Source organism: Molossus molossus, unplaced genomic scaffold (genome assembly GCF_014108415.1).
Source record: "Molossus molossus isolate mMolMol1 unplaced genomic scaffold, mMolMol1.p scaffold_m16_p_18, whole genome shotgun sequence".
Taxonomy (NCBI): domain Eukaryota; kingdom Metazoa; phylum Chordata; class Mammalia; order Chiroptera; family Molossidae; genus Molossus; species Molossus molossus.
Genome location: NW_023425353.1, coordinates 59,687,131 through 59,714,486, shown reverse-complemented (window position 1 = coordinate 59,714,486; position 27,356 = coordinate 59,687,131). Strand labels below are relative to the sequence as shown.

General features: G+C 59.5%; 2 protein-coding genes across 2 annotated transcripts; one reads left to right on the top strand and one right to left on the bottom strand.

The window, feature by feature from the left end:
• The first annotated feature begins 3,076 nt into the window (after window positions 1-3,076).
• HHATL (hedgehog acyltransferase like) lies at window positions 3,077-11,911 on the top strand. The gene is made up of 12 exons (XM_036267333.1): window positions 3,077-3,281; window positions 4,929-5,047; window positions 5,400-5,467; window positions 5,924-6,037; window positions 6,161-6,355; window positions 6,712-6,921; window positions 7,160-7,331; window positions 7,724-7,868; window positions 7,985-8,020; window positions 10,834-11,035; window positions 11,381-11,522; window positions 11,690-11,911. The coding sequence occupies exons 2-12, from the start codon at window positions 4,942-4,944 to the stop codon at window positions 11,812-11,814; spliced, it is 1,515 nt and encodes a 504-aa protein (XP_036123226.1). The 5' UTR covers window positions 3,077-3,281; window positions 4,929-4,941; the 3' UTR covers window positions 11,815-11,911.
• Window positions 11,912-12,539: 628 nt separating this feature from the next.
• Window positions 12,540-18,193, bottom strand: KLHL40 (kelch like family member 40). Its single transcript, XM_036267332.1, has 6 exons — window positions 16,969-18,193; window positions 15,579-15,739; window positions 15,157-15,264; window positions 14,844-15,029; window positions 13,387-13,533; window positions 12,540-12,670 (listed from the first exon to the last, which is right to left on the bottom strand). The coding sequence occupies exons 1-6, from the start codon at window positions 18,124-18,126 to the stop codon at window positions 12,559-12,561; spliced, it is 1,872 nt and encodes a 623-aa protein (XP_036123225.1). The 5' UTR covers window positions 18,127-18,193; the 3' UTR covers window positions 12,540-12,558.
• Window positions 18,194-27,356: the final 9,163 nt, after the last annotated feature.

Here is a 27,356-nt window from a genome sequence, read left to right as displayed (position 1 = left end):
CTCCAAGAAGTCCCAGGCCACCATCCGCTGAGCCGCCGGCCATCAGGGTCAGTGGGTGCCACTGACACCAGCCTCTCGGGCAGTCAGACTTGCTCCTACTCCGGGAGCTCCTGGTGCAGCCAGTGCAGCAGAGGGCCATGGTGGAGCCAGAGGGTGGGGGTGGGGGGAGTGCAAAGAGAAGGGGGCACCTCAGAGCCCCGCTGTCCCTGCTGCGGCTCCGGGCCCATTGCCCAGTTCAGGGGAGCCTGGGAGCAGGGTTTTTAAGGGAAGGGGGTTTGTAAAGGGGCCAAGGACTGGGCCCTGAGGGATCTCACCCAGGTGGGCTAAGTGGGGAGGGGCTGGCCGTCTGTCCAGGTTAATGGCCATGCCCCTCCTGGGCAGCATCCTTGGGACCCTGAGGAGAATGTTCCACAGCCCTCAGGCAAGTGGGCAGCAGGTGGGCAGGACTTGCCTTTCAGAGATGAGAACACCCTGCCCAGAGCCACTGCGTGGTAGGGGGAGGGGCAAGGACAATCAAAGAGGCCTCACGTGAGGCCTCTCCCTGGCTGTTCCCCGGCCTGGACGCTCAGGTTCCGGAACTGACAGGCGAGACCTGCTTGAGCCATGGGTGTGGCTTGGCCACTGTCCCTGTGGGGGCCTCTGGCACCGCAGCTGAGCTGGACAAGACTGCGGTGTGGCTCAGGCTGATGCAAGCCCCAGACACATTCCGCTGCACCGGGGTCCCTCCTCTGGGTCCCACATCCAGTGTCCAGAACAGGCTTCTCCTCCTTGTGTCCTCCCCCAGCCAGCCCACCGCCGCCCCACGAGGAAGCCTGCGACCCCTCTCCTCACGGGCCACCTCTCCGACAGCCCTGGGCCTCACACACACCACACACACACATGCACACCCAGCACATGCCGTAGACAACACGCAACACAAAACATATGCTCACAGACCCCACACACGGCCAACAACAAAGCAATTGTCCACACACAGGATATTTTCCCCACATTTGTACTTTGAACTGCAACGAAAACAAACCTAAGTGATGCAAAGGAACTGCCCGCCACACCTCTCCTTGTAGCGCTCAGGTCCCTGCGCTGGTCTAGCCCGTGGGCTTCCCCTCTTCCGTGGACTGGCCGTGCCAGCACTCCCTCCTCCCTGTCTCCTCCCTGTCTCCTCCCGCAACCCTCACACTGCGCCCCTGCACCTCCTGCCATCCCACATGCCAGGCCCCTGCAGGCCCACTGTGGGGGGCACCCCGAGCATCTGCTGTGTGTGAGTCCTGCTTCTCTGGGCCTCTCGAGTGAGGGGGTTTCGGCCTCTTTGAGCAATTCGGGGAGCCAAGCCCCTGTCATGGAGTGAGTTGTCAAACCCCTCAGGAACCCAGTGTGGTCAGGACCAGAAGTCTGCCCCTTGCAGGTGAGGCTCCGAGGCTCGGGAAAGTGGTCCCACCAGTGAGGAGCCGCTCAGGTCCAGTGTATTGGCTGGACCACCGTCTGCATCCCTGAACCAGGCTCGCCGAGCCTCTGAGGGCACCAGCCGGATGGCCGACCACGCTGGCCTCAGCCCGCACCTGGTGTGGGGAGCTGGGTCCCCATCCCTGCAGGGCCCTCAGCTCCAGGAGCTTATGGGGCTGCCTCACTGCTGACCTCCTGGAGCGTCAGTTCTCCTGTCAACGGGGGCTGATGGTAACGCCTTCCCTCCAGGCTGCGACATGAAAAAGAGTTAATCCGTGTACAGCCTTAGAACCATGCCTGGCTACTGTGATCAACACTCCTAACTCACATGGGCTGCCTCGGGACTCTGCTCAGGTGGCCTTCCACCCCGGGCCAGGCACCCTCCCTGATGCTGGCCTCCTCGAGTGCCCACGGTCCGCACTGCAGCCCTCGCCCAGCCCCGACGGCAATGATTGCTCTCCGCGCTTCTCAGGGTCAGGGACCAGCAATGCAGCCTCCAGTGCCGTGGGCAGTGTGCGCTGGGGTCTCCTGGCGTCTTCCTCTGGGCCAGCGTGTCTGCGTGCTTGGGAGAAAGCTCATTGCCTCGCTCCCCTTCCCAGGCCTTGCTCGGGGCCCTGGAACTGCCCCCGCGGGAGGTAGGGGGCAGCCCCTTCTTCCTCAGTTGTACCTGAGCCTATGGCTGGGGTTGGGATCAGCAGAGGCTCCAGGATCTGTGCTGTGATTACAGTCACAGCAACTTCTAACCCCAGACCCTAAGCCCTGGCCCCCGCGCACATACAGGGATAGTTCCCCCTAGACTCTGAGGCTCCTGTCCCAGTGCGGGACCATCGGAGGTACCTGTCTTCTCAGAGTGGCCCCTTCAGGTAGGCTGGCTGAGGCCTTGGCTGCACCTTCCCAGAGTGAGCCCCCCCCCCCGAAAAGTCCCAGTTGGTTAGAAACTTTGCCTCCACCCTGCCATGGAGAGGATGCCAGCCACTCCAAGTACCCACTCAAGCCTGGGCAAGTGACCCTACCAGCACCCCTCCACCTGGGCAGCTCTCCGTAGGACAGGGCTGGAGTATGGGGGACCCCGCAGCCACATGTCTCATGCCCGTTCCAATCCCACTGGGCACGTCAATCCTCCCCCACGCCTGAGGCCTGTCCAGCCAGGACTTTGGCATAGTGAAATGGACCAGGGCAGGGGGCTGGACGGTCTGCCTGGGTCACCCCTTGGGGTTCACTTGTAAAGATGCAGGCTGGAATTCATGGAGCTGAGTGTGCAAGAATGTGCCTGTGTGTGTATGTGCGTGCGTGTGTGTGTGTGCACGTGCATGTGTGTGTGTACGTGCGTGTGTGTGTGTGTGTGTGTGTGTGTGTGTCTGTGGTGGGAGCAGGGAGCACAGGTGGGGAACCAGCAGGGACCACCCGGAAGGCTTCCCGGAAGAGGAGAGTTCTAGCTGGCAGTGACAGGGAGGCACAGGCTCTATGAACAGGAGAGGCAGGTTAAGTGAGGCCCAGATGTCCCTGTCGGAGCCACTGGCCACCCCTTCCCACCCCCGTCAGCCACCCCCCCCCCGAGATCCTCCCTGCAGCTCCCTGTGGCCAGCAGCTCTGCGCTCTCGGCTCTGCTCCACTCCGCTCAGCTCCGCTCCAGGAAGGCCACCTCCTCCCTGCCCTCCTCCTCCCCCTTCTCCTGCTGTCACCACTCACCGCTCATAGCCTCCAGGGGGTGGGGACCCTAGGGCTGGACACACCCCACCGTGGCCCCAGAGCCCAACTGGTCGGACGGACAAACGATCGGACGCAGGACCCCGGAGCCCCGAGGTGGGCAGTGTGCCAGGGTCCCTCACAGCCTCCTCAAGGTCAGTGCCAGTCGGGGATGCAGCCACTCTGGGATCCTTGAGCCTTCAGAGCCCACCCCAGGCTCCCCATCTTGGACCTCAGGTCCCAAGGTGGGCTTTTACCCCAGGTGTACACCTGAGGCCAACAGGACCGGGGGACTGGGGGGACTCCTGTGTCCACAAGCTGGCCCAGGTCTGGGGGTCTATCGGGAGAGGTCCCAGGCTGGGGGCCAGCCCTGGCCCTGCTCACAGAGGCCTCACTGGGGACACCCGCACCGGCCACGGGGAGCTAAAATTGGAAAGTGGCGAGTGGGAGGCAGCTGACAAAGCTATTTCGCAGGCTCTTCACGGTGCTCCGGTTTCAAGCTCCTGCTCCATTAACCTGATCCTTGGGGCCTCCCTACCCCCACTGGCCGGCGAGGAGGCCGCTCAGCCCTCAGGCCGGCCGTGCAGCAACCCCTGGTTTGGGAAGGGGCAGCAATGGCCTTTCCTGTTTGTGACCTCAGAGGGGTTCACTGGGAACACTTGCTGAAAACACCCATTTGTTTTGCTGTGTGACCTTGACAGTCCCTGCGTCTCTCTGCTCCACGACCCCTCCATCTGTGTGACAGGGAGAATGTCCACACCGGGGGCCTAGGAGAGCTGTTTTCGGACTTGGTGAGGGAGATCTGGGAGGGGATCTGGGGTGGGAGACACTTGCTACCTCTTGGTCCCAGCCCAGCCAAGGGGACACCAAGACGTCCCTTCCTTTAATGTGGGCCCTGAGTCTGTTACTCTTGGGGCCCTTGAGAAGGTCCCGGCCAGGCTGGAACCAGATAGGAAGGGAATGGGTGCTAGCTGAGGTCCCAGCGATGGCCCAGCAGAGCTCCTGGGGACACACCAGCCGCTGGTGGAAGGGAGTAGCTAGGCTCACCCTGAGCCTGACACTGGTCAGCACCTTGGACAGCAGCCAGGCCCTCCCGGGTGCCGCCGGCCCCACTCCTGCTACCCCAAGGCAGCTCTTCAAATAGCACAGCCTCCAGCCAGCATCCGGGGCTTGAATGCACAGAACAGTGAGAGTGGGCCCCTGTGGCCACGGACACAGGCAGGGACCAGGGACATAGCAGGCTGGGGGAAAGGGTCAGTAAGAGGCTAGAGGCTTGGTGCTGGGGGCCTGACCTGGGGAGGTCACAGCAAGTAAAGGCAACTCGGGAGTGGGTGGAAGTCAGAGAAGGGGGCAGGGAGGGAGTGGGGCTTTGTCAGGATCTGAGGGAGGCTTACTGAGGGGGTGGGGACCCTGAGGGCCAGAAACATGTTTCAGGGGATGCCCATGGGGCTTCTCCACATGAAGGGCCCCTGAGCCGTGGCAGAAGCAGTTTGAGCAGAAGGTGGGGACCAGCCCACCCGCAAGGTATGGGAAGTGAGAGAAGGTGAGGAAGGCCGGCTGCGGGTGGAGACTGCGGTTCGGTTCGAGAGCTTAAGGCAGGAGCTAGAGCAGCAGCTGGGGTGGGGGGTGGGGGGCTGGGGGGCGTTGGGAGTGAGGAGAGGGGAGAATGATGGCATAAGACCCTGAAGAGGCAAGAGGGGCATTCTCAAGAATGGGGTCCTCACCACCTCAGTGGGGGCCATAAGGCGGGGCCGGGCAGGGCTGGGGGGTCAGTGGGGCCCTCACCCACCTGTCTCCGCCAGCTGCATCCAGGCTATGGGCGTCACCACGGCACTGCCGGCAGCCGAGCTGGGCCTGTACTCCTTGGTGCTGAGCGGGGCCCTGGCCTACGCGGGCCGGGGCCTCCTGGAGGCTTCACAAGGTAACAGCTGGGCTCCTGGGCAGGGGAGCGGGGCCTTTTCCTGGGGTCCTCGGAGTTCCGACTAGCAAAGCCAGCAACTTAGAGGCTCCAGACCCAGAGGAGTCTCAGCCGGGGGGACTGGGCTGAGCCAGGTACAGGCACAGGGAGACACAGGTGCAGGGACTCTGACGGAGACCTGGACACAGAGGCGCAGAGAGAGAGAGACTCAGACACCTAGGGAGACCTGGGCCCAGACACACAGTGAGCCTCAGAGAAGAGAGGCAGAGAGAACAGACTTCCCCAGGTGGGGTCCCCTCGTGCAGGCCTGAGAGCCGTGGGACGGTCCCCCCCTGAGGCCGCGCTCTGTTCTCAGATGGGGCCCACAGGAAGGCCTTCCAGGAGTCTGTGCGCCCCGGCTGGGAGTACATTGGTCGGAAGATGGTAGGTCCTGCACACCCCAGGGTCCCTGCCCCCGGGCACATCTCTGATCCCACACCTGTCCCGATGCTCCCCTGTTCCAGAGGTTCAGGGGGCTCAGAACGGGAAGGTCTCTGGTTTGAGCTCCAGCACCAGACCCTGCTCATGCAGGAAACAATGGAGACCTGTCTTAGCAGAGGCCTCCAGCCCCATTCTTCCCAGGAGCAGCGCAGTCATGTTTCCCGTCGGGCAGTGTGCTGGGGACAGGGGGGCTTCATGGGACAGGGCGGCCCGCACGGTGCCCCTCATTCCTCTCTGTCTCCCTGCCTGGCACTTCCCTCAGAGGGGAAGGCAGGGCCCGCCGCTGTCTCTGCTCTAAGGCATAAGGAGGATGCAGGGCTGGGCGGTGCTGGGATCCACCAGCCTGAGTGCCCGCCCGTCCTGCCCCCTGCCCCACCCTAACCTTCCCGGCCACCCCAGGATGTAGCTGACTTCGAGTGGGTGATGTGGTTCACCTCCTTCCGCAACGTCATCATCTTCATCCTCTCCGGACATGTGCTGTTTGCTAAACTCTGCACAATGGTCACCCCCCAGGTGAGCATGAGCCATCCCAGCCTCCCCCACCAGCTCCTCCTCAGCAATGAGGGTCGGGAGCTCCATGCCGGGTCCCACCCCGTGTGTGTGCCTAGGTGAATGAAGCCTTCTCCCTGCCCACAGCTCCGCTCCTGGATGTATGCTGTGTACGGGGCCCTGGCCGTGGTGGGCACGATGGGCCCTTGGTACCTTCTGCTGCTGCTCGGCCACTGTGTCAGCCTCTATGTGGCCTCACTCCTGGGTCAGCCCTGGCTCTGTCTCAGCCTCGGCATGGCCAGCCTTGCCTCCTTCAAGCTGGACCCCCTAATCTCCTGGCAGGTGTGCGACAGGGAGGGGCAGGGGAGAGGGTACAGGGATAGGACCTCAAACACCTCTCACCCTGTCCGAAGCCTTTCCCTCCCAAGTCTCCCCGAGCCTGCCCTTCACTTTCCCGCTATCTCCCAGCCTTTGACCATGGAGTGTGCCTTGTCTGCAAGGTGGTCACCTCCACGCAGCAGGGACGTGTCCAGCTCATTCCCTGCTCTACGCCAGCACTCACCATGAAGGGGCCTGAGTGGCCCACGTTGACTGCATCTGCAGGGAGGAGGGGGCAGGACCAGCCCTGCGGGAAGCTGGGCGGGCTTCCCAGAGACGAGGGGCACCTGGTGAGCGGCGGCCTGTTCTCTCCCATCCAGAACGGGTTTGTAACAGGCACTTTTGATCTTCAAGAGGTGCTGTTCCAGGGGGGCAGCGGCTTCACGGTGCTGCGCTGCACCAGCTTCGCCCTGGAGAGCTGCGCCCACCCCGATCGCCGCTACTCCCTCGCGGACTTGCTCAAGTACAACTTCTACCTGCCCTTCTTCTTCTTCGGGCCCATCATGACCTTTGATCGCTTCCATGCCCAGGTGAGGGGACCCGCTGGGGGCGCCCAGAGCTGGGCTGACTGCCTCCCAGACAGTGGCGCCTGTCCTCCGGCATGACCCCTTCCTCAGACCCCAGGACAGGGATCACAAGATGGGGATGTGTCTCCTCCCACACAGACTCTCCTGCTCAAATGAGACTCCCCTAGCAGGCTGTGAACCCTCCTGGGGTGCTTCCCCCCAGCAGCTGGTGACCCCCATTCCCGCACTCGGCACCCCGCAGGTGAGCCAGGCGGAGCCGGTGAGGCGGGAGGGCGAGCTCTGGCACATCCGGGCCCAGGCGGGCCTCAGCGTGGTGGCCATCATGGCTGTGGACATCTTCTTTCACTTCTTCTACATCCTCACCATCCCCAGTGACCTCAAGTACGCCAACCGCCTTCCGGACAGTGCCCTCGGTGGGTGCCCGGGGCCCAGCGCGGGGATGGGTCTGGGCCACCCCGGGAAGGCAGACCTCGGTGCCCCGCAGTGTGGCTCCGGGGAGGCACCTAGGTGAGGTGCGGGGGCGGGGGCCTGCTCCTTGAAATGTGTGGGACTTGTTCACTCTGTCCTGTGAAGCCAGACTCGTGTCGGACAGAGTCCCTTCCTCCTGCTGGGGCCTCAGGCTGACCTCCACAGCGGGATGGGGTCTCCCTGGGGCGGCCAGGGCCCAAGAAGTGGGGAGCGGGATGCCCCCGGGAGCAATCTGGGCAGCAGGACCTCCCTCAGGACCTGGAAGAGTCCCCCTAGATTTGGGTGTCTGGGGGGGGCCAGTGCGACCCCCCAGGCAGTGACAGCACGCTGTCCCCAGCGGGCCTGGCCTACTCCAACCTGGTGTACGACTGGGTGAAGGCGGCCGTCCTCTTTGGGGTGGTCAGCACCGTGGCGCGCCTGGACCACCTGGACCCGCCCCAGCCCCCCAAGTGCATCACGGCGCTCTACGTCTTCTCGGAAACGTGAGTGCGGGGATGGGGGACACGCCCCAGGGTCCCCTCCTTCCCTGGGCCTCCTCCCCTGGGTCCCAGGAGCCCTGCTCCCGGTGAGCTCACACTCAGCCGCCCTCCCCCCGCAGGCACTTTGACCGTGGCATCAACGACTGGCTTTGCAAGTGAGTGGCGTGGGGTGGGGGATGGTCACGGTTATGGCGCCAGGGGTTCGAGCAGGCAGTGCAGAGGCTGCTCCATGTCTTAAAAGATCACCTGTGGCCCAGAGAACGCGAGATGGGCAATGAGGAGGTCACAGCAGAGGGCTAGCTGAGGACAAAGGTTAGTTGTTGGGCGGGGCCTGAAGTAAGAGACACACTCGGGGTAGAGACACATCAGGACGCCGGACAGGCCTTGGCCTTGGATTGCAGGCATCAGGAAATGAGGGAGATGCTCCCAGATCTCATCTGCAGCCTGGGAGGGTTGCCGGGTGGTTTCCAGAACGGGGTTCAGCTGAGAAATGTCTGGTTGGAATCTGGGAGACACACTTGTGGAAATTCGGGGAGGGGGTCAGAGAGGTCTGGAGGAGGATGGAACTCTGAGCATTATGGGAGTGGGTGGTCTTCTGGCCTTGGGGTCCTGAGGCGAGAGGGCGGGGGAGAGGAGTAACGAAGGGGTAGCCGAGAGCAGACCAGAGGAGCTCTGTGGGGGGAAGACGGAGCAGGAAAGACTGACAGGTGGTACAGGAGCCGCAGAGAAGCCAAGGCCATGTGACTTCCTGGAACCAGGGCAGACCCTCCAGGTGTGTGGGGACACCTGGGTCAGGTGCTGCTGGGTCAAGGAAGCTGGAGACTGAGCGTTGGGCCTGGGGTGTTCAGCCCTTCACTGGAGAGGCGGGGACAGGTGAGGACCGAGGAGGGACTGAGGGACTGTAGGGAACCTTGCACGGACGACTCCTGGAAGAAGCCGGGCACTGACGGGGAAGAAGAGCAGTGGCCGACGGAGCTGTGGGGTGTTTTACAGACAAGACACAGTGGAACGCGCTTGGGCGCTGGGGATTATTCCACAGAGAGGACCAAGCTGGTGATGCAGGACAGAGGACTGGCTGATGGAGTGAGGTCCCTGAGGAGGGAGGAGACGGAATCAGCAGAGGCCTGGCTTCGGGTCAGGGAGGAGGATGAGAAGCCAGTGGGATGCGGAAGGGTGCAGGTTCATGTAGAAGGGGGTGGGGTTCCCCCTGAAGGCTCCGGGTTTCTCCATGAAGTAGGAGGCAAGGTCATTAGCTGAGAGAGGCAGGGTTGAGGGCAGGGAGGGAGGGAGCATCTGTGTGTCCTCCACCCTCCTGCCTGGATCCCCCCACACCCACTCACACTTGGCAAGGGGAGATAAGGGTGGCGTATGCACTGCAGAGCCGGGGACCAGCTGACTCGAGAAAACCTGGCTGCCAGCCCAGGTGGGGTTGCAGAGAGTGGGTTGCGGAGTCTAATATGTGAAGGTGAGATTCTCGCCCTTGGGCGCAGGTGAGGAGGGAGCTCCCCCAAAGCAGAGAAGGAAGGAGAGAGCAGTCAGGGGATTTAGGTTACTATAGTGATGACTCTGAACAGAAACATGTTGAGAAGGGGTCCCAAGCCCTGGCCAGTTTGGCTCAGCTGTTGGAGCATCTGCCTGTGGACTAGAGAGTCCCAGGTTCGGTTCCCCCTAGGGGCACGTACCAAAAAAAAAAAAAAAAAGGAAGGGGTCCCAAGATGAGGAAGGGTGGGGGTCAAAGAGATTGGAGAACTGGAGCTGGGAGACCAGGCCAGCAGGGGCCGGGTGGAGAATGGGAATTAGGAATGAGCGACATTTCAGGTGGTGGCAAAGTTGGGGTGTGGCCATGCAGTGGGCGGCTGAGATGGAGTGGAAAAGGAACCATCGGGAATGAGGTCAAGGACGTTACTCAATGGGTCTTCTACTGAACTCATTGAACAAATATTTATTAAGCACCTACTATGTGCCAGGCACTGTTCTAGGCACTGGGGATACAGCAGTGAGCATGGCAAAGTCCCCGAACTCATGGCGCTTACAGTCTAGTGGGGAGAAACAGACCACAAACAGGTAACAAACAAATAATTTTAGAGAGTGGTAGGCAGTGTGAAAAACACATGGTGGAGTAGGACGGAAGCCGGCCACAGGGCCTGGCAGACCGCTGTGAGAGATTTGAACTGAGCCTTGAGTGATAGGGAATGTGGGGAAGGTCACTGGAGACAGAAGGGACAGCAGGTGCAAAGACCTTAAGGCAGGAACAGCTGTGCCTGAGGGACAGAAAGGCCATCGAGGCCAGAGTGGTGGTGACGAGGTCAAGGAGGCAGGCAGAAGCCAGAGGGCTCAGTAAGGAAGTTGAGTTTATTTTCACTGTAATGGGGGTGGAGGGCGTTGGGAGGTTTGCTTGTAGAAGTGATGTGACCCCAGTTACACTCCTCAAGGACGCCTCTGGCTGCCGTGTGGGGACCAGAGGGCGGGGGCGAAGGCAGAAGCGGGGAGACCACTAAGAGAGGTGCAGTGATCTCCAGGACGGTGGCGAGCAGTGGTCGGGGCTGAGCGGAGCCGGTTTGCTGGCTTGGATGTGGGTGGAGATGGGAGTTGAGAATCCAAGGTGGCACTGAGGCTCCTGGGGGTCGTGTCACTAACTGATGGGGATGAAGTGGGTCTGGGTAGGGACGGGGGAACCTGTCACTCCAGCGAGATGTCTGGTGACAGCTGGCTAGACGAGTCGGGAGGGGGGCTGGGCTACAGACGCAGATGTGGGGCTCATCGCAGGGAGACAGTTTTCCAAGCTGCGGGTGTGGCTGAGAGCACTCGGGACTGAATGAGCTGCAGCTCCGGGCTGAGCCCTCCGCCTTCCAAAGGGGGTAGAGGAAGAGGAGCCACGGAGGTCAGGCGCGTAGAATGTGCCCAGAGGATAGCATGGAGGAGGGCTGTCCCGTGGTGTTCTTGGCCCACCGTCTGCCCTTTCCCACAGGTACGTGTATGACCACATTGGTGGGGAGCACTCCGCGGTGGTCCCAGAGCTGGTGGCCTCGGTGGCCACATTTGCCATCACCACTCTGTGGCTCGGGCCTTGTGATATTGTCTACCTGTGGTCAGTCCTTAACTGCTTCGGCCTCAACTTCGAGCTGTGGGTGCAGAAGCTGGCAGAGTGGGGGCCCCTAGCACGCATTGAGGTGAGCCCAGGGGGTGGAGCGCCGTTGCTCTCTGAAGGCGTCCAGCCACACGTGGTCCCCAGCCCAGAACTCTCACCACCCCCCTCCTGGTTCCCAGGAGGATGGCCCTCCCGACCTTCTGTGGGGCATGGGACACCCGGGCCTGGCTCCGCAGGCCAGGTGCTGCCCTCTCTCCAGACCTCAGTTTCCCCGTCTTTAACAACGAGGGAGAGTGACCGGGGGACTCTCAGAGACACGGGCCTATCCCCAGGACCTCAGTGACCACGTGAGCAGAGCCTCTGACCTCCGTGTCCTCTTCCCCCCGGGCCTCTTGCGGCACTGACAACACTTTCCGGGACCGGCCAGGCCTCCCTGTCGGAGCAGATGTCCCGCAGGGTCCGGGCCGTCTTTGGGGCCATGAACTTCTGGGCCATCATCATGTACAACCTTGTGAGCCTGAACAGCCTGGAGTTCACGGAGCTGGTGGCCCGGCGCCTGCTGCTCACAGGTGAGGGAAGCAGCGTGGGGTCCACACCGTGCCAGGCAGCACCTCCAGGACTGTGACCTCTGGACCTGCCCCCCTCACCCTAGTTCCCCAGGGGGAGAGGCATGGCAACAGAAGAGTCACCAAGTGGGGCGCTGCTCCCAGGCACCGATGACCTCTTCCCGCCACAGGGTTTCCCCAGACCACACTGGCCGTCCTGTTTGTCACCTACTGTGGTGTCCAGCTGGTGAAGGAGCGAGAGCGGACCCTGGCGCTAGAGGAGGAGCAGAAGCAGGACAAACTGAAGCCGGAGTAGGTGGGAGGGGGCAGGGCGGCTCTGCCCAGCCACTCCTGGGCCCAGGCCAGGCCAGGCCACATGGGGCCTGACTGGGAATAAAAGACTTTTCTACCACTGTTGGGCTGGTCCCTCCCTTTCCCCCAGCAGCCTCCTGGTTCCTTGTCTAAGCTGGACGAGGGACTGGGAGCTCTGGGCCTCAGGGAGAGGGTCGAGTTCTTGGCGCACTCAGAGTGTGGGGGAGACACCCACGTGGAGGGCAGAGACCATCAACCCGGGGCACCCGAAAGGCCCGGATCTTCAAACCAGCTGATCGCTGACTTGGAGCACCTGCTGCCAGACCCTGAGCTGCTTGCTCAGAAGGCACTTTATTCTCACGGAAGGAGACTTATCGGCTGCAGAAAGCACGTGATGGGACCCTCCCCTCTGACAGCCAGGCTGGGCCCCGTGGGGGACTTGCTGGTACACGCAGCCAGGCTGGGGCAGGGCCAGGATGCAGCCTGGGGTCCACCCCTGTGGCTCTAGCTCAAGGACCAAGAACAGGGTGGGTATGGAGACACTGGAGAGGCCTAACGTCCCTAGTCCCTGCCCCAAGGCTAGGACAGGGCAGCTATTACCTTCCCCGCCGAAGCAGCCGCTCGGCCCTCACCCATCACTCGGCCCTCACCCACCACGGCAGATCCAGGCGGCCCCTGGCCTCTCCCGGAAGCCCCGGGGCCTGTGGGCCCGCGGGCCGGATGGTGCTTAGTCCAGGCCCCCCGGCTGTCACATCTTGGTCAGGCGCAGCACGTTGAGCCGCACGGGGAGGAAGGTGGCGCCCGCGGCGTAGGCGATCTCCCGCAGGACACCCTCCCACTTCTTCTCGTCCTCGTTATATCTGGGGTGGGACACGGAGGAGCTTGGTCAGTGAGTTCAGGGGGGACCAGCAGGAGGGGGGCTGGGCGCACAGGCCCACCCCTGAGGAGTCCCCACTCTACCCCACCCCCACCCCAGCCCTGGAGAAGTCTGCTCCTGGAGATTGCCGGCTCAGGAAAGGGGGCTCCCACAAGGCCCACCTCCAGAGAACGCCCACACACTCCAGGGGGTCCACATCTTCCCTCAGGGGTAGAATGTCCCTACTCAGCCCTCCAAGGAGCCCCCCACTCTCCCCACAGCGCGCTCCCAGAGGCTGCCTGCGGCAGGGGGGTGGCCGAGACCGCTGCCTTCCACCCCCAGGAAGGACCGGCCATGGAAAGCAATGGTTCTGCGAAGCTGGGGTTCAGCCCTGGCCCCAGCTCTCCCCGGAGAGCATCCAAGAGGGAGAGGAGAGGCAAGGCCTGGCTGCCTCTTCAGCGCCCCTCTATTTTGGGACCTGTTTCCATGGGTCTGTGCCCTAAGCTTGGGGTCAGCTCCCAGTTGTGACACTGTTGGGGCCCCACAGTGGGGCACAGTGTCATGTGTGCAGACCCAGACCTTCCCAACCAAACTGGGGAGATCCAGGGCTGAACGGGCTGCTGTCCCTTCCCCCCAGGGCTCTCGGAAGAGTCCGCCAGGCACCTCGGTGCTGCGCCGAGGGGCTGTGGGCCATCAGCTTTGCTCATGATCCCCGCTCACCTCCAGATGTCGCTGAGCTCTGTGGGGACCAGCTCCCCGGACTCAGTCTCCAGAGTGGCAAAGCCACCGATGGCATAGAGGGTGCCGGCCAGGCTGACCAGGCTGAGCGAGCTGCGCTCCTGCGGGAAGGCCTCAAAGGATGCCCACCTGGCGGGGGGTGGGGGGTGAGGAGGTGCATTATGGGGGGGCCTAAGCAAGCCCAGTGACTGCCCCACCCCGCCGCCCAGCCTCAGGGCCTCAGATTCTTTCCTGGGTAATGTATCTGCCCTACCGTCCCTCAGGACTTGGGCCATAGCTTCTCCCATTATTCCCTCTCTCCTGATGGGGCTTGTCCCTCATCTCCCCCCAGCTCAGCCCTCTTTCTGCCCTGGTGGGCTCCTCCTGGACACCCCCAGATACCTCAACTCTGCATATCTAACCAGACCCTCACTTTTTCTACCCAACCCCAGTGGCTCTTCAATAAATGGCATTCCACTAGCACTCCACTTCTCCCCCTCGCCCCCAACAGCCAACCAAGCCCTACATCCTCTCCTTCTGTCTCCTAAACTCTTGCTACTCAGAGTCTGGTCCATGGCCCTGTAGCATCAGCATCAGCTGGGGGTTGTTAGAAATGTACTCTCAGGACCCTCCCCAGACCTGCAGATCGAATCTGCACTTTAACACGATCTCCAGGAGATGCGTGTGCATGTTGCAATGTGAGCAGCCCTGGCCTAGTCTTTCCTCAGTGCATCCCCCCTGTCCCCCCTCTCCAGGCCGCCATCACTTCTTTCTCTAGAGCTGCACCCCTGAATCCTGGGAAATTTCTAATCTCTTCTCTACACCAGCTGTCATGAGGCAGCTGAGGAAACACAGATGTGAGCTTGAAACTCAGCAGAGGCATTTCATTGCCCTTGGGATAGGGTTCCTCAGCCCCGCTCACCGCCTCTGCAGCCCGTTCCTCCTCCCGCCTCCATTCACCCACCGCCCCGCCTGCCTGAGCAGTGGCCTTTCCTCCAGCGGGCCTGCCTTTCCGCTCACTGCCTGGGCACCTGCTTTCCTTTGCCCGGGCATCCTTCCCCCACTACAGCTGTTTTCTTCCTGATCTCCCAGGGCAGGGCAGCTTGGTCGCCACTGCATCGCTGGTACCAGGCCAGAGCCTTGTGTGAGCCTCTGAATGAGGAACCTGGCATCTCCCACCCTACTCCTGGGAGCTCTCCCCTGCAGACGGGGCTGGCCATAACCCTTGCCCCACCTTGTAGGGCAAGCCCATCTCAGTATGATCAGGGGAGAGGGGCTATTTCTGGGCTGATGCCCAAGCTCAACTGCAAAATCCCAGACAGGGGCTGTGCTTCTATTTGGGGCTGACACCGAGAGGGCCGGCATAGGCCCAAAGCCACCCAGCCAGGGGTTATAGTGAAGTCCTTGACCCTCACTGTCCTGCCCAGGGAGGGGAGGAAGCAGGGAGGCAGCGGCCATACTTGTTGTCTGTGATGCTGTACACCTCCACTGAACTGGTCAGCCCTGTGTCTGTGACCCCAGCAGCCACAAAAATGCGGCCATCATGGATGGTGGCCCCGAAGAGTGATCGGGCAGTCTGCATGGGTGCCAGCTCCTTCCACTCGAACTTCTTAGGGTCATAGACGCACATCTTATTCAGGCACTTCCTGTGGGGTGGGGGCAGTGAGTGGGCACCAGGAAGCAGGAGCAGAGCACCGCCTTCCCTTGGCCCAGTCCCTACAGCGGTCTAACCTGCAGCCCTCCCGCTGCACTCATGCCAGTCCTGAGCCTCACCTGTTGCTGCCTTTGCCGCCAATGACATAGACAAGGTCCATGTGGGAGACCACCGCGTGGCCATACACCTCATAAGGCATCGGGTCCGATTCACCCCATTTGAACGACCTGGAGGGGAGGGGAGAGGGTAAGCACACTCAGTCTCTGTCTTTGTATCCACCCACCCACCATGTATTGGGGGTGCACCGGACATTACCAGAACTCCTCAGACCTTCATTTCCTGGCTCCCATCTCACCTGCCAACCATCCCGCCCTCCCTGCCCGCACCTACCCAACCTGGTCTCTGTCGCAAGCGGCGCTCCAGCTCCCGGCCGCACCCTCGTTCCTAGACCAGCGTCCCCCCGCCCCCGCCCCCGCCCCCTTGCCTCCAAGCTCAAGCCCACATCCCCGCCCGCCCCGCCGCCGCCCCCGCCCGGGCTCACAGCCTGTCGTAGCACATGACCGAGTCCAGGCTGCTTTCGCGGTCCTTGAGCTCCCGGCCGCCGACCACGTAGATGGCGTTGAGAGCCTCCCCCAGGCCGAAGAGGCAGCGCGGCGAGGGCAGCGGCGGCATCCCCAGCCACTCCGAGTCCAGGTGGTCAAACTGCAGGCCGGGTGTCCAGTCAGCTGCCGCCTCCCGGATCCCCACCCCCACCCCGTCACGGAGGGGCCGGGACTCCAGGTGGGGCCAGCGCAGCCAGAGGTGGTTTCTGTAGACGGCGCCCCCCTTCCTATCAGGTTGAGAACAGCCGAGGCCCCGCCCCCATTCCTGGGTTGGCAGCTGTCCGGAGATCACCATGGGATCCGGCGGCCCAGGGCGGCCCTGGCCCTTCCCCTTCCCCTTCCCCAGACACCTCCCTCCCCTCTGTTCCCCACCCACCCCATTCCGTCACAGCCAGCCCTCCCACTCACCTCTTAAAACCTGCGGTGTAAGTCTGTCGCCCTGTCCACCTGGACAGTCATGTAATAATAATACTAGGGGCTCATCTTTTTGAAAAGTTTTCTGAAGGCTGAGCCCTGTGCTGATGAACACTTCAGACCCACCATTCAACCTTCAAACAACCTTATCAGGCAGGAGAATAATACCCGACTTATGAATGGAAGCTCAGAGGGAACAGTGCGCCCACCTGTGCCTTGGCTGGTAACTGGTGGAGCTGCCCCCACCTCCCAGCTTCATCCTGGCATCAAGCTACCCGTCACCCCTCTCACCCCTGAGCTCACTGACTGAGTGTACCACGTACTGGGCTCATTCCCCACCGCCCTCCCCTTCAGGTCTCCAAATCCCACCCAACTGGCAAGGCTCACACCTACGTGGCCAGTCACCAGGAAACCATTTCTGCCCTCTGAGATCCTACAATCACACTGCAACTTGGGCAACCCATCTACTGGTCCTTCCTGGGCCTCAGCTTTCTCATCTGTATAATGGAAGGACTAGGCAGGATGACCCCTTTGTCTGGGACACTGCTCCACACTCCAGTCCTGGACTCATGCAAAGGCCCTGCCCAGAGCCCCTATATTCACATTGCTCCTCCTTCTCACTGTGCCTGACCCCAACCCCTGTGCAGGGCTAGAGCCTCCAACAACATATCATACCATCCCGGGGCTAACATCCCCTGAAACTGAGATACCCAAGTTATGCAGCTCATTGTCCATTGTCTATAACTGTCTTCAGCTTTCGGGCAAGTGACTGTTAGTGACCCTCCCTGGTCTGCATCCCTCCCTAGACCAATGACATTCACCAACAAGAAGCCACAGGTCTCTCCTGCGCCCCAAGGCTGACCCCAGCGCCCAGCACCCAGTACTGGCCACCCCCTCCCAGGGCTGGCAAGGCACCTGCAAAAAGTAAGCACTCATGGGGTCCTCTTTGTTGTCCTCGTTGTAGAAGAGGCCCCCAGCCACGAAGACCTGGTTCTCCTTAGTCACCAGGCTGACGTGGTTCTTGGGGATCTGGGTGGAGAGGGAGGCACAGTAACACTCATTGGCTCCTGGATCATAGGCCACGGCGCCCTCCTCACTGATCATAAAGATGAGGTCCTGCAGGAACATGCCAAAGCGCAGAGTGTCATTGAGGATGCCAGGTAGGACACGCTCGTCCTCCTCGTTCTCCTCTGCCTTGGCTTCGCCTGTGCCCTTGTCAGCAGCCTTGGCCCCGGCTGTCTCTTTCCCCTTCTCCTTCTTCTTCTTGCGCAGCACGGTGAGGCGGCCCTCGTGGGCATCCTTCACCATCTGCACCTTTCGCAGCAGCTCGGGCTGGGCCCGCACCAGAGGGTGGCGCTCCACGCGGGTCTCCAGGAAGGCGCGCGGCAGCAGGCGACAGCGCACGCTCTCGAAGACGGTGGGCAGCGCGCGCTGGCGCTCGGCCTTGGCCTCGGCATCGCCGTGGGCCGCCCACCGCATCACCGCCTCGAACACAGCCTCCTCCTTCTCCACGTTGAGGTCGTCGCTGGAGATGATAGCGATGAGCTCGTCGGCCGAGAGCCCGAGGAAGTCGGCGTCGCGCGCCACGAGCGAGAAACGCGCGCAGATGAAGTCGCGGGCGGCCACGGCCAGGCGCGCGCAGTCGAGCAGGAGGCCGAGGCGGAAGACGGCCAGGCAGTTGGACAGACACAGGCGCTTCTGCAGGAAGGACACGCAGATGGTGAAGATGGACGGGATCTGGAAGCGGTGCGCCGCAGCGAACAAATCCTGCACTGTCGCCTCGTCCAGCGAGATCTCCGACGTGTACAGGTAGTGCAGCACCTGGGCCATCACGTCTGGGGACACGTCCTCCAGGCGCAGCTCGCCCGTGCGCTCTGGTTCGGCCAGGAAGCGCGCCCGGAAGTAGGGACTGCAGGCGGCCAGCACCAGGCGGTGGCACGGGAACTCGCGCTCACCCACCCGCACCACGCAGTCCAGGAACTTGCCGTGGTCCAGCATGTCCTTGAGCCCGTCCTGCAGGAGCGTCTGCTGGTACAACCGCTGCTCCTCTGCCTGCTCCAAGCCCAGCGCCATGGCGGGTGGCCGAGGGTGCGGCGACCGAGGGTGCCAGGGGCCTCCGCGCTGTACTCCCTGCGTTCCTGCTGGGTCGTGCTCAGTCTAGGCAGCTGTCTTTGTGCGGCTATATATAGAGGTGGACCTGGCCCTGTAAGGCGAGCTGCCTGGCTTCTTGCACATGACGCAGAGGGGACAGCTGGGCAAAGGCCCCCTCCCAGAGCAGCCTTGACCCAGCCTCGGGGGCTCATGGGACAGGAGGGGTTTCTGCCTGGAAAGAGGAGGGCCTTGCTGCCTCATTTCTAAATGGAGCACAGCGTGGCCTCCACTACATTCCTTGGTTGGGCAGTGCCCCTGGGGGAGAGGATGACCCAAGCTCTGCCCCTTGCATCAGGGAGGGGCAAATATCGGAGTCCACCTTCCAGTCTCCCTTACTCATGCCTTCTAGGTCTTTCCATCAGGTGCCTCTGTCTTCCCCTCTGGAGCACATCTCAGTCCAACCACCTCTGGATAGTGTGCTGGGCTTTGTGCTCAGTGAACTTGATTGAGCAGGCATTGACTCACTGGGGACCTAGTTGTCCCACTATTTTTTATTATATATTTTTTGTTTTAGAGAGAGGAAGGGAGAGAGAGATAGAAACATTGATGTGAGAGAGAAACACTGATAGGCTGCCTCCTGCATGACCCCGACTGGAGATTGAGCCCGCAGCCCAGGCATGTGCCCTGACCAGGAATCAAACCAGGACCTCTATTAATGGGACGAGCTCAATCCACTAAGCCACACCGGCTGGGCATGTTGTCCCACCTTTAAAATGGGAAGATTATTTCTGCCCCAGCTCTGAGATCCTCCTTTAACTGTGCAAGAAAGCAAGAAGGTGCTTTAGGTAAACAAGGTGGCCATTTTTCTGTGGAGCCTGGGGCAGGTCAGATATGTCTGTTGAGCCTCAGTTTCCCTTCCTACCCAGTGAAGAGGTGGAGGAGTTAGACTCTGAGGGCCTCGGCTCAGCTCTGCTGAGGTTCAGAAGCACTGAGGTTCTGTGTTCCTGAGAGTACACAGTCACAGGGTTTTAACATTGTAAGGTGTCAGACAGGCTAGAAAATTAATTTCCTAGAATTTGACTATTCTAGGCATTTAAATCCCCAGGTTTTAACATTCTGGATTCCAGTGTTCAAAAAGACTTTTGCTGTCTATGTTCATTAGTCTTGGTCCACACTAGGCTTGGCCTGAGCCTGTCTGGCTTTGGGGCCCCTGCACCCTGTCTGCAGTCTAAGGGATCAGGGTAGAGACCCAGGACAGCCAGTCCCTGTGCCCATACCGCTCTGGACTTCTGACCACTCCAACCCCCTTCACACACACATCAGCCTCATCCACCAAGATTAATTTGTTTCCAAAGTGCTGGAGGCTGCAGCTGTGGGTTAAATTTAGCCCCCAGGACACTGGTGTTATGGGGCATTCTCCCATCATTCCTCTGAGTCACTTGTTTATACGCTCAGGCTTGGGGGGTGGGGGACTGGAAAGGGGACTTCAGCTGGGCCAAGACTGAGTCACCTCCCCTTTTGTGATCTCAGCGATGTCCCTGCCTGTCCCTCCTGAGCAGTGCATCTGACCATCGCTTGCTCAGTCCACCAGGAGGTCCCAGAGGGCACAGCACCTGGGAAGGTCCTGGAACTGGCCCTGTCCATCTTGCAGAAAGGACAAGGAAGTTAAGTGGTGGGCTTCCAGCCCAGCCCTGGACCGCAGGGCACTTCTAGCAAGTACTGTCAGCGACACAAGGCTCTGAGAGGCTAGGTAACCTGGGCAAGTCACACAGCTGACAAGTGGCCCAGCCAGGAGTCAGAGCTGCCCTGCCTATCTCCAAGTACCGGGGGCATCCTTACCTTATTGCTTCCCACAGATTAACACACAAAAAAGGTCCATTAATCATAGTCTCATTTTCCAAAGACCCGGACAGAAGGTGCTGACTGAACAATTATATTTACCAAATGACTCCTGGATGTATTTTTAGATAATGATGCCCCCACAGTGCTCACTCCCTACCAGGCATTCCTCTAGCATATTTATATGTGGCTCATTCATTCATCGAGAACCTGCTGAGGATTCAGCGGTGAGCCCATCAGGCAAGAATTCCTGTCTTCATGGAGCTTACATTCCGCCGGGGCCAGGGGGAAGACAACAACAAATAAATTGTTACACAGGACATCAGATGATGCTATGGTGACAAACAGCAGGAAAGGGGGCATGGGCAGTGACAGGTGGAGGTGGTAACCATTTAAAATGGAATAGTCAGGCCCTGGCCGGTTTGGCTCAGCAGTTAGAGCGTCGGCCCACGGACCAGAGAGTCCTGGGCTCAGTACTCACTAGGGGCACGTACCTTGATTGCAGTTTGTCCCTGGCCTCACTTGGGGTCGTGTGGGTGGCAGCCACTCGATGTGTCTCTCTCACATCGATGTTTCTCTCTCTCTCTTCTTCCTCCCTCTCTCTGTCCTGCTGTATCTGAAGATAAGTGCAAAAATGTTCTCTGGTGAGGATAAAATAAATAAATAAATAAAATAAAATGGACTAGGCAGGATGGACTCACTAAAAGGACTACAGTTGATCAGGTTCAATCCATGGGAAAGGAGGATTCCAGGCAGGGAACAGCTGGAGCAAATGCCCTGGGGCAGGAACGTGGCTCATTCCAGGAACAGCAGGAGGCCGGTGGGGCTGGAGCTGTGAGTGAGGAGGTTAGGAGATGAGGACAGAGAGGAGAGGGTGAGGGAACCACACAGCACCGTGTGCGAGTGTACAGTATTGGTTTTCCCCCTCAGGGAAACGGGGAGCCACTGTTTATTTTTTAATTCTAATTATGGAAAATGCAAACATATGCAAAAGTGGAGAGACTGGCTTACTGATCTCCCATGTACCCATCACCCCATTTCAACACCTGTCCAGTCACGGCCAGGCCTGTGTCACCTCTGCTGCCGAGGACTGGACGTGGGTGGAGGAGAGCGAGGGGCAGCGTGACTCCACTGCTTCTCGCTGAATCAAAGGAAAATGTCATCTCACTTCATCCCTTTGATTTTCACTCATTTAATCTTCGCACCAAAATGACGAGCTAGGTATTAGTTTCCCCATTTTACAGAAACTGGCCTTTAGATGGCTAGCAAACAGGGATGTCTTATGTTGTTTTTAAATAGCTTTGTTGAGGCATTAGTGACATCCACTAAAGTGCACATGCGTAAAGTGTGCCATTTGATGCGTTTTGATGTATGGAAATACACCTGTGAAACCACCATTAAGGTATAGAGGACATATCCATCACCCATGAGTCTTCTCACAGGACCGTGACACTGGGCACTTGGCCTGGGGAAACCTCCTGTGTTCTCTCAGGCAGCAGAAGCAGAAACATGTGACAAATTAAATCATTACTGGACCCTCAGCCCACAAAGTAGGCCCAGACCTGCATGCTAAACCTAAGCAGGGCAATTGCTTGTTTAAACAACAACAAAAAAAGAACCCAGAGTCTTCTAACACAATAGCCAAAGTGCCCAGGATACAGTGAAAAGCCACCGTTGTACTAATAACCAGGAAACTCACCACTGAGCGTGGGAAGAACCAGCGGATGGATCACTGAGACGAATCAGGTTGGGATGGTCTGCCAGGGGGTGAAAGTCGCCATCCCCGTGATGCTTCCACCACACATCATGAATTCTCTTGCAACCAATTTCTATAAATTGAACATCTCAGCCGAGACATGGGAGTTATACAGAAGAACCAAGTGCAAATCGCAGAGCTGAAAAACAAGACCAGAAATAGAAACTGGCTGGAGGGCCTCGGGAGGAGAGGGGAGATGGCAGGATGAAGTCGGTGCACACCCCTCATCTGCAGAACAGAGACAGTGAGAAGTGGAGAAAAAGAGCAAAGAACCCAGCATCCGCATCGCAGGGCCCCGGAGAGGAAAGACCGAAAGAGCAGCTGAAGTTACAATGGCCGAAAATTTCTAAAATTTGGCTAAAGACACAAACCAGCAACTTCCAAGAGCTGAGCAAACTCCAGACAGAATAAACCCAAAGAAAGCCATGCCGAGACACACACTTAAACTAAAAACCAAAGACAAAGAGGAAAATCTTGAAAGCAGCCAGAGAGAAACAACGCTTCCCCTACAGGGGCCACCAATTCGGGGCAGGGGGTGGATTCCTCATCAGAAGCCACGGAGGCCAGGAGAAAGAGGCAGGGCATTTTTCAAGAGCTGAAAGAACTGAAAATGAGTTCGAGATCTGATGAAACTATCTTTAAGGAATAAAGAGGAAATAATCCCAGGGAATCTGTAAAACAAAACAAAGAAAGAAGAACCTCCAGGAACTAATAAATGAGTTTAGCAAGTTTGGAGGCTATAAGATCAACACATAAAAAATCAATTGCATTTCTATCTACTAACAGTGAACATGTAGAAACCAAAATTTAAAACTTAATGGCTCAACTGATTTTTGACAAAGGTCAGGAGTAATTTAGTGGGGGAAGGATAGACACATGTACAGTGGAATATTATTCAGCCCGGAAAAGGAAGGAAATCCTGACACCTACTACAACATGGATGAACCTTGAGGGCATCGTGCTAAGTAAAATAAGCCAGGGTAGGTCCAAGGACACTGCTAAGTCAGGGGGCCTCACTTCCTCATCTCACACCCCTGCTGTGCCTTGGAAGGAAGGACAGCCCAGCTTTGTCCAGCGGGCCAGCACTGCTCTGACCTGTCTGCCAGGTCACCAGGTGTTAGTGAGCCGCTCGGTCCCAAAGAGCAAAACTGAGGAGAGCAAGTGCACAGAGATGCCAACCACAGTATCCGGCACCCAGCCTCCCAGCCTCACATGGCGCACGCCCAAGACTCTCTGGAGGGTGAACTTGGAAAAACAGTTGATCCTTAAACAACGTGGGCTTGAACTGCATGGTCTGCTTATACATGGATTTTCCCCCATAAATATGTACAGTTCTATAAATGTGTTTTATGATTTCCTTAATAACACTTTCCTTTTTCTAGCTTATTTTATTGTAAGAATACAGTATATACTACATACAACATACAAAACATGTTGATTGATTTTTTTTAAATTTGTTTTTCTTTATTAATTTTTAGAGAGAAAGGAAGGGATCGGGAGAGAGATAGAAACATCGATGGGAGAGAACATTGATTGGCCGCCTCCTGCCTGCCCCGCACCGGGGATCGGGCCCACAACCTGGACATGTGTCCTGACCAGGAATTGAACCTGCAACCTCTTGGTGCATGGGTCGGCACTCAACCACTGAGCCACAACGGCCGGGCCGTGTTGATTGTTAGCAATGAGGCTTCCAGTCAACAGTAGGCTATTAGTAGGTAAGTTGGGGGGAAATGAAAAGTTATATGCAGATTTTCGACTGCGCTGCGTTCAGTACCACTAATCCCCACATTGGTCAAGGTCAAGGGTACTTTGAGGATGAGGAAGGTGAAGTGAGGCTGAAGGCAAAGGATGTGTAGACAGACAAACGGATGGGTAGCAAGGGGGAAGGAGCATAAACAGAGAGCAGACAGACCCCTGCAAGAGACAAGGGGAGCAGCCAGGCTCCTGGGTCTGTCAGCAAGCCTTTTTCTGGGGTGATCTGAGTGAGCCCGTTCTTTTCCGTCAAGGAGGTGGGCCTGTGTGAACAGTGTCCACACTCTGGGAACCTGCACCTCTGCTGGCTGGTTAATGAACCCCTCCCGTTTCCAGAACTATCACACAGCGGCCTCATTCACCACGTATCCCCAGGCCTAGAGCCCCACCTGGTACAGAGCCAGTGCTCCATGTGTCACCTGTGCAAAGAAATCACTTCTCAGAGGTCCAGGGGGAGCCACATGCTCCCTCTCAGAGGCCACTACCTGTCTTCCATCTGAGCTTTGTCCTCCCAGGCACCCGTGACAGCTTCTCTCTCTGGCTCCTTCAGACTCCCCCGCCCAGGGAGGGAGGGATGGGTCCACACTGCTCATCATGGCACCCCCAGTGTGGAGCATGAGTGGGCGGGGCTCTGGTTACATGCCTGCTGCTCACGGAAACCACACCTGCAGGGACCCTGGCCTCCTGTGGCACTGTGTTTGGGGCCTCAACCTCATTAGCCCTAGGACTCCTTTTCCAGGCCCATTCTGCACCCCGCCCAAGACCCAGCACCAGTTTGGAGGTGCATCTCTGCTCTTGCCTCAGCTCTTGACTCTGGGTGCTCCCCAAATTCCAGCCCAACCTAAGGGAGGGAGACGGGGTCCGGGGCATGACATCCATGCATTCTTCAGCTGAGCTGTCGGGCCCCTTGCTCTGGTCCAAGTCTTCTAGCCAACAGTCCAGGCAGGAACATGTAAAGAAGAGGCTGGGCCAAGGAACAGTTGTACTGACTTTATTCCCCTCTCTTCTCACTCCCCCACCTGCTGTCCCCCACACACTCTGTGGCTGTAGGGTGGCCACATGTGACCAGACATCAGGGGTCCACAGGCCTGGGCAGAGCCGTTCTGCCACCGCTGTGAGGGCACCGTGACAGCACATGCTAGCGTCGGAGGCTCAGGCTAAGACCAGTCCCACCTCCCAGAACTGTGGTCATGGGGCTTGAGGCCCCCCCCCCATCTCTCTGGCCACTCACCCCCAGCTGGCCCAAGACCAGGAAGTCCCGGGGGGAGAGGGGAGGGGAGCTGGGGCAGGGACAGGCCCAAGTTCCAGACCCGAGGTCTGGCCAAATGGGCTGAGAAGTCCAGATGGACAGAGGGACCTGCTCATGGCCGGACTCCAGTGGGAGGTGATGATCCTAAGCCCCTCCCCGCCACAACCACCAGCCCCAAGGGTTAGGTATGAAGCCCCAGTCCCCTCAGTCCAATGTCCAGGTGCTTGTTAATTTTGTTTTTAAAATAAAAAGGAAATGGAAAAGCTGGTAAAACAAGAACCCCATCCATACTGGCCCTGCTGAGGTTCCATTATTGCTTCAGACCCTGTGGTCTGGCTGGAAAGGGGCTCCCACCCGCTGTGGCCCAAGGGGAAGAGAGCATTTAGCACCAGGGACACAGGGCTCCTGCCCCCACGGGGATGGCGCCTCCCAGGAGAGGGCCTGGCTGTGCCCACCTGTACGGCTACAAGGCCATTCTGACCAGAGCACAGCCTGCTGTCTGGACCCCTCTCCTGCCCGAAGAGGAAACCTGAAACCCGTTTTGGGGCAGGGTTTCACTACCAGCTCCCTCATACCCATCTCTGGCCTCTGCTTGTCAAAGTCTGGCCTGACTTGCTAAGGCTGCAGCGGGGCTAGCAGGTGACAAGGCCACCAGCCCCTATGGTAGACCCTGGTGTCAGTGACAGGGAGTTGTGAGACCCATGGGGGTCCCGGCCTAAAGTCCATCGGGGGAGATCAACTTTTTTGGGAAAATGTGAGCCAGCTCTGCAGAGCTGCCAGGCACTGGGACCAGAGGTTAGAAATAGTAAGGGTGGGGGAGTGGGGAAGGGGGACCCTGAGGACATCATGGAAGCCCAGAGATAAGGGGGAAGAGGAAAAGAGCTACAGTAAAGCAGAGGCCTGGGAGGCCCAGGCGAGGGATGGGGAACCACAGAGCTGAGAGCCAGACAGGATGCCTTCCTCTCTGGGGGAGGGGCCCGCTTTCAACCCCCAGAGGACAGCAGGGCCGCTGGGGGGTGTCGTAGGCTCTGGTTTGTACTGCTCCTGCTGCAGCCCCGAACTCCTCCGGGCCAGGGCACTGCCCGCTCTGTGCCCAGAGAGCAAGCAGGCTGTGCAGCCTGGATTGTAGACTCTCAAATCACTCGGGCTCCTTGGGCCTACCCACATCTGTACAGAATAAAGTGCTTCGTTTATTGATGATTAAAATGTGCCCAGCCCCCTGCCCCAGCGCCATGGGCCTCACAAGGAGGTCAGAGGGGTTCCGACCCCTTCAACCTTTAGGCTGATAGGGCCCAGCCGCCCCCATCACCCCCTTGGGCTCAGGCCTCTTCCCACTCCAGCCATGCTGGGAAGGTGGTGGTGTAGGGGGTAGTTGTGGGGGTTTAAGGTGCAAAGAGTATAACAAACAAAACCATATAAACACAATAGGAAAGAGCTTAACTACGAAACATGTAGCTTATGGAACCTTCCTACCCATTTCAAAGGCAGGAATAAAGATGTTAAATGACAACAAAAAAGGGTGACCTATTAGTGCCGGCCTCATGGGGGCAAGCATTGGGCACAGGTAGGGGCTCCCCCAGGACCCTGCCCCTCCCCCAGGGCCTGACTGTGCAGGCTCCTCTCTCCAACAATGCCACAGGCACCCTGCCACCAGCCCAGCAGCCCAGCAGGGACACTGGACACTAGCCGTGGCAGGCTGTGGCGGGGCGAGGAGAGCGTGAGGCCTGGCATTGCCTTCAGGGAGCAGAGACGGACACAGACATACACATCTCCTCTGGTGTGGGAGATATGGCCAGGGCAGCTGGTGAGGGTGGGGGCTGCCACCAGCCCTGCCCCTGCCCCACTGATAGCACCTTGAAACTTCAGAACCCTTCCCCGAGTCTCCTCCTAGGGCCTTGCCACAGGCAGGCTCCTGGACCGTAGCCCCTGGGAGCCGGTGCTGAGGGAGCTGACCCATCTGCCCACCCAGGGCCTGCCCACAGCACCCTGAGGCCCAGGGACCGCGGTGCCGCCCGCTGCAGGTTGGGGTTCCTGTGCTTGCTGGCAGGGCTGCGGGTGGGGAAAGCAAACGCCTGGGGTCCAGCCCCTGCCTGGCCCACTCCACATGGTGCAGAGCTGGGTCTGAAGTCTTCACACCTCGCCACTCCCCACCCAGCATGCTCGTGGGCATTCAGTCCCAAGCCCCTGCCCTGGTGTCCAGTCCTCAGACTGAGTGCACAGCTGCGCCCAGGGGGCTGGCATCCCACCTTCTCCCCAAGCCCTCCGGGACTAGGGGGCAAGCCAGGGGGCACAGGGGAGGCAGGGATGAGCCGCTGAGGCTGGCCCAGGCTCCACCTGGACAGCCCCTCCAGCTCAGGCCTGGCAGAGTGACCCGTCACACCTGTCTCCAGGCCACCAATTCCACTGTACCTGCTGCCTCCAGCGCCCCCCTCGCCTGGAGGGGGGCACTGCAAATAGTTTCCTCTCTTTTTCCTTCACGTCCCCCCAAAAAAGGCTTCCAGGAGTCACTGAAAGGGGGCACTTGGGAGTGAGGTGTCCTCCACCAGCTCTGGGGGCCGCCCGCCTGCACCGCTGCCAGGGGCAGGGGCCTCAAGCAGAGCAAGTCCAGTCACCTCT

Coding starts and splice junctions, on each gene's coding strand:
- HHATL (XM_036267333.1), top strand. CDS start 4,942: ATGGGCGTCACCACGGCACTGCCGGCAGCCGAGCTGGGCCTGTACTCC. Junction 5,468..5,923: donor AGTACATTGGTCGGAAGATG/GTAGGTCCTGCA, acceptor CGGCCACCCCAG/GATGTAGCTGACTTCGAGTG. Junction 8,021..10,833: donor ATCAACGACTGGCTTTGCAA/GTGAGTGGCGTG, acceptor CCTTTCCCACAG/GTACGTGTATGACCACATTG.
- KLHL40 (XM_036267332.1), bottom strand. CDS start 18,126: ATGGCGCTGGGCTTGGAGCAGGCAGAGGAGCAGCGGTTGTACCAGCAG. Junction 15,740..16,968: donor TGAGTGCTTACTTTTTGCAG/GTGCCTTGCCAG, acceptor CCCGGCCTGCAG/TTTGACCACCTGGACTCGGA. Junction 12,671..13,386: donor GAGCTCAGCGACATCTGGAG/GTGAGCGGGGAT, acceptor GTCCCACCCCAG/ATATAACGAGGACGAGAAGA.